Here is an 11,900-nt window from a genome sequence, read left to right on the forward strand (position 1 = left end):
CCTTGGGCTGCCCAACCTGCATGGCGACACTCAAGGGACAAGTGAGCACACATCAACCGCTTGCAGGAAGTTGCCTTTCTTTCCAAAACTCACCTGGTGAGCGGCAAAGTCCCCCTCCGTTGCCAGCCGGGACCGGTGGAGGCCCTTGCTTGGGATCAGCCTGCAAGAACCAGGCTGCGCTTAGGAGCAGCCCTGCAGCAGAAAGGGCCACCCACGAGCTGCCACCCGGCACCAGCGGCCTGAGCGTGGCACAGCTGGGACTCTCTGCCCTCCCAGGCTCTCTGCCCCGCGCGGCGGGTTTCCTCCCAGCGCCGCCAGCGAGGACGTGCCGGCGTTCCCGGTGGCTGCCCAAGCCTCTCCGCTCCCCGCGTGGCACCGCGGGACCCTCCCTCCCTCCCACACAAGCTCACCCCGCTCGCCGCACATCCCTGGCACCCCGGCACAGCCAGAGGCGGGCAAAAGGCAGCCATTCTCACCTCTGCCTGGCCCTCCATCAGCCTCTCCAGGCTCCTGACGCTGACTGTCCTCCACTGGGCAAGAGAGAAGGAGTGCAAGAAGGTGAGCAGCGATGCCTCTGCTGCTCGGCTGGAGGAGCAGTGCTCGGGGGCAGAGCCCACACCAGAGAGACACTCACGGCGTGGCGGCGGCTCAGCTCCTTCTCGAGGAGTTTGAGCGAGGGCAGTCGCGTCACTCGGGCTCTCTTGGCTCCTTCTGGTGTCCTGTGCACCGGCAAGGGACAGGCGGAGAGCAGGCTGAACCCCAAGCCGCCTCTTCTCTCCTGTCAGGCAGCTCTGCCCGAGAGCTGCCCACAGCCGCAGGGGCACCTCTCCCCAGCTGGGGAGCTGTGTTCCCCGTCCGGCTGCGCCTGGAGCATCCCCGGCTTACCCCAGCAGTGTGCCCACCCACAGCTCCTTCAGCGCCCGGGAGCTGCAGAAAGAGAGGAGCGACAGCGTCAGGCCCCGCTGCCCCCCAGCCCGTGGGCAGAGGTGGGCGCCTGCACAGCCCTGCCCCTGGGGAAGGAAGGACACAGGGGCAGGACGAAGCCCCGTGGGGCAGGACAGAGGCGCTGCCCAAGCCCTGGCTCCCTCTGTCCTGCCAGAGCAGCCGCTTTTGCCCTTCCCTTCTGGGGAGCAAAAGGTGACCAGGGGATGCAGGAGACGGAAATGCCCCGCCATCCATCCCTGCCGGCGTGCTGCCTGCTCCCTGCCCAGGCTCTGCACGGAGGGCGGAGGCCATTCGCACCGTGGCGTGGCCATGCTTAGGAACCTCTCCCGCCCGGCCGTGGGACGCGGCACCGCGACTCACCCAAAATCGGCAATGCAGGAGCCGGTGGGCCAGATGAAGATGAGGGTGGTCCTGTCCTCATCGCTGCCTGCCTCCTCTTCTTCCTGCCCCGCCGCCTCCTTCCCGCCGCTCAGCACCCACAGCTGGTCCAGGGCCAGGCGGAGCTGTGGGCGCAGGCTGGTGCCACCTCTGCAGAGAGGAGAGGCAGGCGGTGGGCTGGAGGTGGCCTCCTTGGGGACCCACGGGCAGAGCCCCGTCCCCCACCTGCCGCCGGGACGGACATGGGTGCATCCAGCACCAGGGTCCCGGGGCCTGGGGCTGGTGCCAGGCTGTCCCTGCCCTGGGGCCAGGGCCGGAGATGGGGGAGAGGCAGCTGGGCTCTGAGGCTCTTACTGCAACTTGGCCATCAGCAGTTCCTCTCGGAGGAGGAGAAGGCGCCTCTCGCTCCTCTTGCGGCCCCGGGTCAGCCGCACGTCCGCGCTCAGCACCGGCTCGATGTCGGTGAGAGCCTCCCTGCAGAGCAGAGAGCGGCGCGCGTGAGAAATGCCGCTGCTGTGGGGCCCGGCCGTGCCCGCGTGTCCCCGAGCCGCGGGGGGAGCCCACCTGGAGCCGCAGCAGCAGTTGGCCTGGCCCATCCCGCCCGGGACAGGAGGACCCTCGCCGTGCAGCAAGGACACGGCCCGGACAGCGACAGCGAGGATGGGAAGCGGGGTTGCTGGTGGTGGTGGCGGGGCAGCGCTGCGGGGCCAGAGCCTGCCTCCTCCCGGCGCTGCTCCGTGCCAGCACAGCTCCGTCCTGCTGTCTCTGGTGGCCGTTGGCTCCAAGTGCCCAACATTCCGAGGCCAACGGAAAGTGGGAGGGGCCCTGGGGGGGCACTGGGCTGGGGGTTCTCTCCAGTATGGCCGCGTCCGTCTTGCAGTGGGGAGCCCAGAAGAGCAGGAGGCAGCAGCGGGGAAGGACCACCTGCCCCCAGCTGCTGGCAATGCCCCTTGCCATGGGGTTCACCGCCGGTTCCTGGCCTCCAACTAGACTTGGTGCCACCGGTCAGCACCCTCTGGGCCCGGCCGCTCGGCCACTTTTCCATCCACTGCACTGCTCCTCAGCCCATGTGCTGGTTGCTTTCTTGCAGTCCTCAGGCACATCTCCCTTTTGGCGCGGCCTCACAAGCCCATCTGCCAGCTCCCCAGCACTTGAGGGTGCACCCCATGGGGCCCGTCAGGGACCTGTGCATCTCCACTTTGCTTAAGTGTTCTCTAATCTAGTGAAGTGTTCTCTGGCCGAGCGAAGGTCAGGGAGTTTCGAGACGGAGCAACATACGTCCTGAAATGGGACCGTATGATGAGCTTAATCATGACACTGCTTCATAGGAGCTCGGATGGGGCTATGTTTTGCATCTGTGCGGAAAACAGCCTTGATAAGGCAGGGATGCGTTAGTGATTGCCGAGCAGGGCTTGCACTCGCCAAGGGCTTTTCTGCTCCTCAGACTGCCCCGCCAGCGAGCAGGCTGGGGGTGCACAAGGCGCTGGGAGGGGACACAGCGGGGACGTCTGACCCCAACCGACCAAAGGGATATCCCACACCAGACGCCGCCGTGCTCAGCAAGAAAAGTGGGGGCGGAGGTTTGGCGGGGCTGCCCTTGCTCGGGGACTGGCTGGGCATCGGTCGGTTGGTGGAGAGCAATGCCTTTCCTTTGCATCACTTGTTTTTCTCGGGCTTTGTTTTCCTCTCTCTTTCTTCTTTCTTGGTTTTCGTTTGCTTATCTTTTTGCTTTTCTTAATTATAAAACCGTCTTTACCTCAACACACGAGCTTTCTCCCGTTTGCCCTTCTGATTCTCCCCCTGCACCCCGCTGCGGAGGAGGGAGCGAGCGGCTGTGTGGTGCTGAGCTGACGGCCAGGGTTAAACCACAGCAGCCTGTGAGCAAAAGAGTTACCTACCGACGGTGAGAGCGCTCGTCCTTCCTCCTCCGTCACGGTGTGGCCATCCCCTGTATCACACCTGGATGCACGAAAGCCTCAGCCGTCCGGCTGCTGCTGCAGTCGCTTCCAAAGCTTTTTGGCTGAGCGGACGCATTGCTACCACCCAGCGTGGAAGTTAATCTCTGCCATTGCCATGAGTTAGGGGTCTGAGGAAACGGCCCGACAATGAGTGTGCAAGGAGGATGGCTGCAGGGGACAGCAAGCTGCAGGGGACGGTGGCTGCATAAGGAAGGACCTTTAGCCCTTCCTGGCCACCGTGCCCTGCCTACGTCTTGCCCTTGCTCTGACCTCACGGCGCCGCTCCTCGGAGGTACCCAAAACTCGCCAGGACGTGGTCCTGGGTAACCTGCTCCAGGTGAGCCTGCTTGAGCAGAGGGGTTGGAGCAGATGACCGCCGCAGGTCCCTTCCAGCCTCCACCCTCCTGTGTGACTCCGTGCTTTGCTTTCACTCCTAAAGCACCTCAGCTCAGCCCTGATGCCCGCTGGAAAGCAGGCTGGGACAAGGGACCATCCCAAACTCCCCCGAGCATTCATCACAAAACAACAGCTCCCCGCTCCACAATATCCTACGGCAGACACAGTCAGAAGAGAGAAAAGATGGTTTTATTGTGGACATCAGCTGTGGGGGCCCAGCAGTCACAGCGGTTCGGCCAGCACAAAAGGAATCAGCACCTGCAACGACAGAGTCAGAAAGCTCTGATCAGTCCATAAAGGCAGGAAGAGGCAGGATTGTGTCCCCCTCTCTTTGGGCAACACAGCTGGCAAGGAATGTTCGTAGCCCAGAAGAGAGAGCTATTGCTGGCATTGCCTACGGCAGGGCTCTGGCGCCTGATCCCCATGGGTAATGCTCGTCGAGACCTGTGCGCGTGCAGAGATGCGCGGTGCCCCTGCGCCACGCAGCAGGGCTCCATCGGGAGCCCCTGGGGAGCTGCCGTGGAGTGCTTGCCAAACCCTGCGCAGCACCCTCCCTCGCCGTCCCTTCCCAGCAAGTGGCACCGACTTAGAGCAGTGTTGCGAGCTGGGCAGCAGAGCCTGGTACGCACCTGGGCTTCCTGCCCTTCTGCGCCTTCCTGCGTCTTTTCCTTCGTCCATCCCCCAAAACTTTTCCTCTCTTCCTCCTCTTCTTTTCTGCGCGCCTTTCACTCTCCTCTCCCCAGGCCTGTTTTCTCTTTCCATTTCTTCTCTTTTCCTTGTCCTGGGCAGAGCCTGCAAACCTTTCCATCCCACAGTGGCGTTAGCCAGGGAAAGCCATGATCCACTGGAATCAGTTCTGGTTTGAACCAAAGCGCGCTCATTTTACCTTCCGTCCTCCCAAAGGCTCGCCAGCTCTTCTGGGTGCCCCAGGGAGTCTGCCGCGCTCTCGGGGGTGCTTGGAAGCAAAGCTGGAGGTGCCTACAAGAGAAATGTTGGAGTTGGCAGGTGGCAAGAGATGACCTGGAGCGGTAAGCGCCTGTTTGCCAAATTGCTGCCTTAGCTCTCCCAGGGGAGGTCCCTTTGGCTGGTTTGCATCAGCCGCACTTTGCACAGTCCCCCCACCGGAGCCCCCCTGTGCAGACTCGATGAAGCTCTGACAAAGTAAGACCTGAGCAAAAGCCTGCTGAAGTCGCCAGCTACCCGCCTCTGTCTTTTGGAGGTATTTTGTGGGCATTTTGCTCCATGAAGCACGTGCCTCGTGCGTTTGAGAAGCAACCTTGCCCGTTTTCCTTACTATGGATCCATCCCGGCATGCGGAGGAATAACCCAAAGACACAGCAGCTCCGCTGCCAGGCAGAGGCACAGCAGCGACTTGGCCTCAGCAGAAACTCCTCCTACAGCAGACACGCTGTCACAGTGTTTGGGGACCTGACACACCTCTCCCGTTTCACGCTCCACCACCGTATCGCCGCCAGCTTCTCTGGGGACGCCGAGCAGAGAAGGGGGTGCATGGGGCAAGGCTTCTGCCTGGTGCTCGCTGTCGGCAGGGACTGCAGGGACACTTTGCTCTTCCAAAGGCAGATCTAGAAAGAAAAAGCACGTGCAGCAAAGTGACTTCTGGGAAGGAAGCAACAGCTCAAGCAAAGCCCACCCGAAGCCCTACTCCGCCTCTCTTTTCAGCCCTCTGACGCCCAGCCTGCAGGCTTCAGCTCACCTTGCAGAGCAAACCGTTCATGCCCCGAGAGGCCGTGGCCAAAGAGGTGCCACGGGGCAAGCGGGGCTGAGAGGACAACGCCGATGCCCAGCCCCGCCAGAAACGACGCCGAGGTTTCTGGCGTCCCAAGCCCCAGCCTGTGACAACCCTCCGTCCCTCCTCTTACCTCTGGATCTCCGCGGGGAGGCTGGCGACTCCTCGGCTGCTGCACAGGAAAGCTCAGTTGTCTCCTCCCCAAAGAGTTCCCTGCAGTTCTCCATCAGAAACTCCAGCAGCACCTTCACCTGCACACATCAAAGCCTTGCTCTCAAGACAGCTGCCTGAAAAGGGACCAAGCAGCCTTTCCCGCTCCTGACTCTTGCTTCTGCACACAAGGCTGCGGCTGTGGGGCTGCTCTTGCAGGCAGCCACCCCGCCAGCATTTGCTCCAGGGAGGAGGCGTCCCGAGACACCTCTGAGCAGCCAAGCTCTCATGGGCCGCCAAGGCTGCAGCCGGCTGGTCAGTCCAGCGTACCTTCTCGGCCACCTCCAGCATGGCCTCGAGCGGGAGCAGGTCCTCGTTGGCTGGACTCAGGAGGTTTGGCCCAACGCAGATGGCCAGGTTGCTGGGGGTCATCCTGCTGGTGGCTGCGTTGCGGCCGATGTGCTGCAGGAGGGACAGCAGCCGCTTCAGGAGGAGGAGGTTGGCGGCAGGCAACTTCTCGGCCACCCTGAGGGAACAGGAACACGAGGCTCATAAAGCACATGTTGCCCACCGCCGTCCCCCAGGCTCGCCCAAGGCAGGTGGGAGCCAGCGGCTGTGTTGCGCAGCTTGCCAGGGGCTCTCAGCCAGCGGTCAGGGCTCCTGCTCAACAGGCAGGCTGCTGCCCACGCTTACGCTTTCAGCTCTTCGATCTTCTCCTCCTTGCTGCTCTTCTGCATGGCCGCCATCCAGTCCTCGTAGAGGTCGTTGACGAGCAGCTTGGAGGGGATGCTTCGCAGGAAGTCCTGCAAGGCCAAGGGCTCCAGCTGAGCCTTTGAGCGCTCCAGGCCGGGCAGGAGCTCCTCCAGCTGCAGGTCAGAAGCGCTCACCTTCAAGACGACGGCCAGCAGCAGCGCCGGCTGGCTTCCCAGGTCCACGTCTGCGCCGCGGTCCAGGGCCTCCCGCAGCTCCCGAAGCGCCGTCCCGCTGGCAGCTCTGCGGAATATGCCCTCCGTCGACGGCCCTTCCCGCTGCAGGACAGCCAGCAGCTCCTGCAGGAGAGGCAGGAGGACAGTTGCTTGCCTGAGGAGCTGCCTTGCAACAGCGGTGGCCAGAGCGCTGCCCCAGACCTGGCTCCTTGCTGGGGGTGAAGAGCCCCGTGCCCCATGGCCGGAGCTCCTGGGGACACCCACCGCCTCTGCGGAGCAGCCCGAGGGAGGGCTGGGGACCCCTGTCCAGCCTGGCGTACCTGGATGGGCTGGGGCAGCGTGCCGTCCTCCCTGCAGAGGGCTGCCAGGGGCTGGCCAAAGAGCGCCTTGCTGCAGCCGCAGCCCGCCTGCCCGGGTGCCTGGGCAGCGTGCGGGCTCCGCCGCAGAGCAAAGGGCCAGGGCAGCCCCCTCCTCCTCCTCCTCCCGCTGGTCCCTCCTGCTGCAAAGGAAAACAGAGCAAGAGCCCGTCAATGGAGAGCACCAGGCCAGCGCTCCCGGAGCCTGCCCTGCCCTGCCCTGCCCTGCTCTGCCCTGCCTGCAGCGCGGTGCTGAGCGGTGCGGCAGGACGGGCAGGGAGGCGGCAGCTGGAACCGTGGCTGCGGCTCAGCGGCTCTGGCTGGCAGGCTCCTGAGAGCCGGCGTGCCACCAGGACAGCCTGGCCCAGCCCTCGCCCTGCCCTCCTCCACGCTGTGGGCAGCAGCAGCAGAGGCTGCGTGTCCCCGCACAACCACGTCCAGCGGCCGCTGCCCAGCGGGTGTCCTTGCTCCTCCGGCTGACGTCCTCCCTTGGGCTGCCCAACCTGCATGGCGACACTCAAGGGACAAGTGAGCACACATCAACCGCTTGCAGGAAGTTGCCTTTCTTTCCAAAACTCACCTGGTGAGCGGCAAAGTCCCCCTCCGTTGCCAGCCGGGACCGGTGGAGGCCCTTGCTTGGGATCAGCCTGCAAGAACCAGGCTGCGCTTAGGGAGCAGCCCTGCAGCAGAAAGGGCCACCCACGAGCTGCCACCCGGCACCAGCGGCCTGAGCGTGGCACAGCTGGGACTCTCTGCCCTCCCAGGCTCTCTGCCCCGCGCGGCGGGTTTCCTCCCAGCGCCGCCAGCGAGGACGTGCCGGCGTTCCCGGTGGCTGCCCAAGCCTCTCCGCTCCCGCGTGGCACCGCGGGACCCTCCCTCCCTCCCACACAAGCTCACCCCGCTCGCCGCACATCCCTGGCACCCCGGCACAGCCAGAGGCGGGCAAAAGGCAGCCATTCTCACCTCTGCCTGGCCCTCCATCAGCCTCTCCAGGCTCCTGACGCTGACTGTCCTCCACTGGGCAAGAGAGAAGGAGTGCAAGAAGGTGAGCAGCGATGCCTCTGCTGCTCGGCTGGAGGAGCAGTGCTCGGGGGCAGAGCCCACACCAGAGAGACACTCACGGCGTGGCGGCGGCTCAGCTCCTTCTCGAGGAGTTTGAGCGAGGGCAGTCGCGTCACTCGGGCTCTCTTGGCTCCTTCTGGTGTCCTGTGCACCGGCAAGGGACAGGCGGAGAGCAGGCTGAACCCCAAGCCGCCTCTTCTCTCCTGTCAGGCAGCTCTGCCCGAGAGCTGCCCACAGCCGCAGGGGCACCTCTCCCCAGCTGGGGAGCTGTGTTCCCCCGTCCGGCTGCGCCTGGAGCATCCCCCGGCTTACCCCAGCAGTGTGCCCACCCACAGCTCCTTCAGCGCCCGGGAGCTGCAGAAAGAGAGGAGCGACAGCGTCAGGCCCCGCTGCCCCCCAGCCCGTGGGCAGAGGTGGGCGCCTGCACAGCCCTGCCCCCTGGGGAAGGAAGGACACAGGGGCAGGACGAAGCCCCGTGGGGCAGGACAGAGGCGCTGCCCAAGCCCTGGCTCCCTCTGTCCTGCCAGAGCAGCCGCTTTGCCCTTCCCTTCTGGGGAGCAAAAGGTGACCAGGGGATGCAGGAGACGGAAATGCCCCGCCATCCATCCCTGCCGGCGTGCTGCCTGCTCCCTGCCCAGGCTCTGCACGGAGGGCGGAGGCCATTCGCACCGTGGCGTGGCCATGCTTAGGAACCTCTCCCGCCCGGCCGTGGGACGCGGCACCGCGACTCACCCAAAATCGGCAATGCAGGAGCCGGTGGGCCAGATGAAGATGAGGGTGGTCCTGTCCTCATCGCTGCCTGCCTCCTCTTCTTCCTGCCCCGCCGCCTCCTTCCCGCCGCTCAGCACCCACAGCTGGTCCAGGGCCAGGCGGAGCTGTGGGCGCAGGCTGGTGCCACCTCTGCAGAGAGGAGAGGCAGGCGGTGGGCTGGAGGTGGCCTCCTTGGGGACCCACGGGCAGAGCCCCGTCCCCACCTGCCGCCGGGACGGACATGGGTGCATCCAGCACCAGGGTCCCGGGGCCTGGGGCTGGTGCCAGGCTGTCCCTGCCCTGGGGCCAGGGCCGGAGATGGGGGAGAGGCAGCTGGGCTCTGAGGCTCTTACTGCAACTTGGCCATCAGCAGTTCCTCTCGGAGGAGGAGAAGGCGCCTCTCGCTCCTCTTGCGGCCCCGGGTCAGCCGCACGTCCGCGCTCAGCACCGGCTCGATGTCGGTGAGAGCCTCCCTGCAGAGCAGAGAGCGGCGCGCGTGAGAAATGCCGCTGCTGTGGGGCCCGGCCGTGCCCGCGTGTCCCCGAGCCGCGGGGGGAGCCCACCTGGAGCCGCAGCAGCAGTTGGCCTGGCCCATCCCGCCCGGGACAGGAGGACCCTCGCCGTGCAGCAAGGACACGGCCCGGACAGCGACAGCGAGGATGGGAAGCGGGGTTGCTGGTGGTGGTGGCGGGGCAGCGCTGCGGGGCCAGAGCCTGCCTCCTCCCGGCGCTGCTCCGTGCCAGCACAGCTCCGTCCTGCTGTCTCTGGTGGCCGTTGGCTCCAAGTGCCCAACATTCCGAGGCCAACGGAAAGTGGGAGGGGCCCTGGGGGGGCACTGGGCTGGGGGTTCTCTCCAGTATGGCCGCGTCCGTCTTGCAGTGGGGAGCCCAGAAGAGCAGGAGGCAGCAGCGGGGAAGGACCACCTGCCCCCAGCTGCTGGCAATGCCCCTTGCCATGGGGTTCACCGCCGGTTCCTGGCCTCCAACTAGACTTGGTGCCACCGGTCAGCACCCTCTGGGCCCGGCCGCTCGGCCACTTTTCCATCCACTGCACTGCTCCTCAGCCCATGTGCTGGTTGCTTTCTTGCAGTCCTCAGGCACATCTCCCTTTTGGCGCGGCCTCACAAGCCCATCTGCCAGCTCCCCAGCACTTGAGGGTGCACCCCATGGGGCCCGTCAGGGACCTGTGCATCTCCACTTTGCTTAAGTGTTCTCTAATCTAGTGAAGTGTTCTCTGGCCGAGCGAAGGTCAGGGAGTTTCGAGACGGAGCAACATACGTCCTGAAATGGGACCGTATGATGAGCTTAATCATGACACTGCTTCATAGGAGCTCGGATGGGGCTATGTTTTGCATCTGTGCGGAAAACAGCCTTGATAAGGCAGGGATGCGTTAGTGATTGCCGAGCAGGGCTTGCACTCGCCAAGGGCTTTTCTGCTCCTCAGACTGCCCCGCCAGCGAGCAGGCTGGGGGTGCACAAGGCGCTGGGAGGGGACACAGCGGGGACGTCTGACCCCAACCGACCAAAGGGATATCCCACACCAGACGCCGCCGTGCTCAGCAAGAAAAGTGGGGGGCGGAGGTTTGGCGGGGGCTGCCCTTGCTCGGGGACTGGCTGGGCATCGGTCGGTTGGTGGAGAGCAATGCCTTTCCTTTGCATCACTTGTTTTTCTCGGGCTTTGTTTTCCTCTCTCTTTCTTCTTTCTTGGTTTTCGTTTGCTTATCTTTTTGCTTTTCTTAATTATAAAACCGTCTTTACCTCAACACACGAGCTTTCTCCCGTTTGCCCTTCTGATTCTCCCCTGCACCCCGCTGCGGAGGAGGGAGCGAGCGGCTGTGTGGTGCTGAGCTGACGGCCAGGGTTAAACCACAGCAGCCTGTGAGCAAAAGAGTTACCTACCGACGGTGAGAGCGCTCGTCCTTCCTCCTCCGTCACGGTGTGGCCATCCCCTGTATCACACCTGGATGCACGAAAGCCTCAGCCGTCCGGCTGCTGCTGCAGTCGCTTCCAAAGCTTTTGGCTGAGCGGACGCATTGCTACCACCCAGCGTGGAAGTTAATCTCTGCCATTGCCATGAGTTAGGGGTCTGAGGAAACGGCCCGACAATGAGTGTGCAAGGAGGATGGCTGCAGGGGACAGCAAGCTGCAGGGGACGGTGGCTGCATAAGGAAGGACCTTTAGCCCTTCCTGGCCACCGTGCCCTGCCTACGTCTTGCCCTTGCTCTGACCTCACGGCGCCGCTCCTCGGAGGTACCCAAAACTCGCCAGGACGTGGTCCTGGGTAACCTGCTCCAGGTGAGCCTGCTTGAGCAGAGGGGTTGGAGCAGATGACCGCCGCAGGTCCCTTCCAGCCTCCACCCTCCTGTGTGACTCCGTGCTTTGCTTTCACTCCTAAAGCACCTCAGCTCAGCCCTGATGCCCGCTGGAAAGCAGGCTGGGACAAGGGACCATCCCAAACTCCCCCCCGAGCATTCATCACAAAACAACAGCTCCCCGCTCCACAATATCCTACGGCAGACACAGTCAGAAGAGAGAAAAGATGGTTTTATTGTGGACATCAGCTGTGGGGGCCCAGCAGTCACAGCGGTTCGGCCAGCACAAAAGGAATCAGCACCTGCAACGACAGAGTCAGAAAGCTCTGATCAGTCCATAAAGGCAGGAAGAGGCAGGATTGTGTCCCCCTCTCTTTGGGCAACACAGCTGGCAAGGAATGTTCGTAGCCCAGAAGAGAGAGCTATTGCTGGCATTGCCTACGGCAGGGCTCTGGCGCCTGATCCCCATGGGTAATGCTCGTCGAGACCTGTGCGCGTGCAGAGATGCGCGGTGCCCCTGCGCCACGCAGCAGGGCTCCATCGGGAGCCCCTGGGGAGCTGCCGTGGAGTGCTTGCCAAACCCTGCGCAGCACCCTCCCTCGCCGTCCCTTCCCAGCAAGTGGCACCGACTTAGAGCAGTGTTGCGAGCTGGGCAGCAGAGCCTGGTACGCACCTGGGCTTCCTGCCCTTCTGCGCCTTCCTGCGTCTTTTCCTTCGTCCATCCCCCAAAACTTTTCCTCTCTTCCTCCTCTTCTTTTCTGCGCGCCTTTCACTCTCCTCTCCCCAGGCCTGTTTTCTCTTTCCATTTCTTCTCTTTTCCTTGTCCTGGGCAGAGCCTGCAAACCTTTCCATCCCACAGTGGCGTTAGCCAGGGAAAGCCATGATCCACTGGAATCAGTTCTGGTTTGAACCAAAGCGCGC

General features: G+C 63.8%; 3 protein-coding genes across 3 annotated transcripts; all 3 read right to left on the reverse strand.

Annotated features, from left to right (window-relative positions):
- Positions 1 to 41: 41 nt before the first annotated feature.
- On the reverse strand, positions 42 to 1,919 carry LOC140646009 (uncharacterized). The gene is made up of 7 exons (XM_072849438.1): positions 1,888 to 1,919; positions 1,678 to 1,797; positions 1,306 to 1,473; positions 886 to 927; positions 635 to 719; positions 477 to 530; positions 42 to 160 (listed from the first exon to the last, which is right to left on the reverse strand). The coding sequence occupies exons 1-7, from the start codon at positions 1,917 to 1,919 to the stop codon at positions 53 to 55; spliced, it is 609 nt and encodes a 202-aa protein (XP_072705539.1). The 3' UTR covers positions 42 to 52.
- A 1,947-nt stretch (positions 1,920 to 3,866) lies between these two features.
- Positions 3,867 to 7,365, reverse strand: LOC140646004 (T-cell activation Rho GTPase-activating protein-like). Its single transcript, XM_072849433.1, has 10 exons — positions 7,338 to 7,365; positions 6,821 to 6,999; positions 6,462 to 6,623; positions 6,268 to 6,377; positions 5,905 to 6,100; positions 5,558 to 5,675; positions 5,115 to 5,260; positions 4,564 to 4,655; positions 4,307 to 4,477; positions 3,867 to 3,935 (listed from the first exon to the last, which is right to left on the reverse strand). Exons 1-10 carry the CDS (start codon positions 7,363 to 7,365, stop codon positions 3,929 to 3,931), a joined length of 1,209 nt encoding a protein of 402 aa, XP_072705534.1. The 3' UTR covers positions 3,867 to 3,928.
- On the reverse strand, positions 7,126 to 9,263 carry LOC140646005 (uncharacterized). Its single transcript, XM_072849434.1, has 7 exons — positions 9,232 to 9,263; positions 9,022 to 9,141; positions 8,651 to 8,818; positions 8,231 to 8,272; positions 7,978 to 8,062; positions 7,820 to 7,873; positions 7,126 to 7,503 (listed from the first exon to the last, which is right to left on the reverse strand). Exons 1-7 carry the CDS (start codon positions 9,261 to 9,263, stop codon positions 7,396 to 7,398), a joined length of 609 nt encoding a protein of 202 aa, XP_072705535.1. The 3' UTR covers positions 7,126 to 7,395.
- Between the last annotated feature and the right edge of the window lie 2,637 nt (positions 9,264 to 11,900).

The sequence above is a fragment of the Ciconia boyciana genome, unplaced genomic scaffold, assembly GCF_034638445.1.
Source record: "Ciconia boyciana unplaced genomic scaffold, ASM3463844v1 HiC_scaffold_107, whole genome shotgun sequence".
NCBI classification, from domain to species: Eukaryota; Metazoa; Chordata; class Aves; order Ciconiiformes; family Ciconiidae; genus Ciconia; species Ciconia boyciana.

What these genes read in the sequence shown, in the direction of transcription:
- LOC140646005 (XM_072849434.1), bottom strand. Translation starts at nt 9,263, where the DNA reads ATGGGCCAGGCCAACTGCTGCTGCGGCTCCAG. An exon ending in CTGCTGATGGCCAAGTTGCA is followed by an intron (nt 8,819 to 9,021) that starts GTAAGAGCCTCA and finishes TCCTCTCTGCAG; the next exon opens with AGGTGGCACCAGCCTGCGCC. An exon ending in TGATGGAGGGCCAGGCAGAG is followed by an intron (nt 7,504 to 7,819) that starts GTGAGAATGGCT and finishes TGGTTCTTGCAG; the next exon opens with GCTGATCCCAAGCAAGGGCC.
- LOC140646004 (XM_072849433.1), bottom strand. Translation starts at nt 7,365, where the DNA reads ATGCAGGTTGGGCAGCCCAAGGGAGGAC. An exon ending in AAGATCGAAGAGCTGAAAGC is followed by an intron (nt 6,101 to 6,267) that starts GTAAGCGTGGGC and finishes CTGTTCCCTCAG; the next exon opens with GGTGGCCGAGAAGTTGCCTG. An exon ending in AGCCTTTGGGAGGACGGAAG is followed by an intron (nt 4,478 to 4,563) that starts GTAAAATGAGCG and finishes TGGGATGGAAAG; the next exon opens with GTTTGCAGGCTCTGCCCAGG.
- LOC140646009 (XM_072849438.1), bottom strand. Translation starts at nt 1,919, where the DNA reads ATGGGCCAGGCCAACTGCTGCTGCGGCTCCAG. An exon ending in TCCTGCATTGCCGATTTTGG is followed by an intron (nt 928 to 1,305) that starts GTGAGTCGCGGT and finishes CTCTTTCTGCAG; the next exon opens with CTCCCGGGCGCTGAAGGAGC. An exon ending in TGATGGAGGGCCAGGCAGAG is followed by an intron (nt 161 to 476) that starts GTGAGAATGGCT and finishes TGGTTCTTGCAG; the next exon opens with GCTGATCCCAAGCAAGGGCC.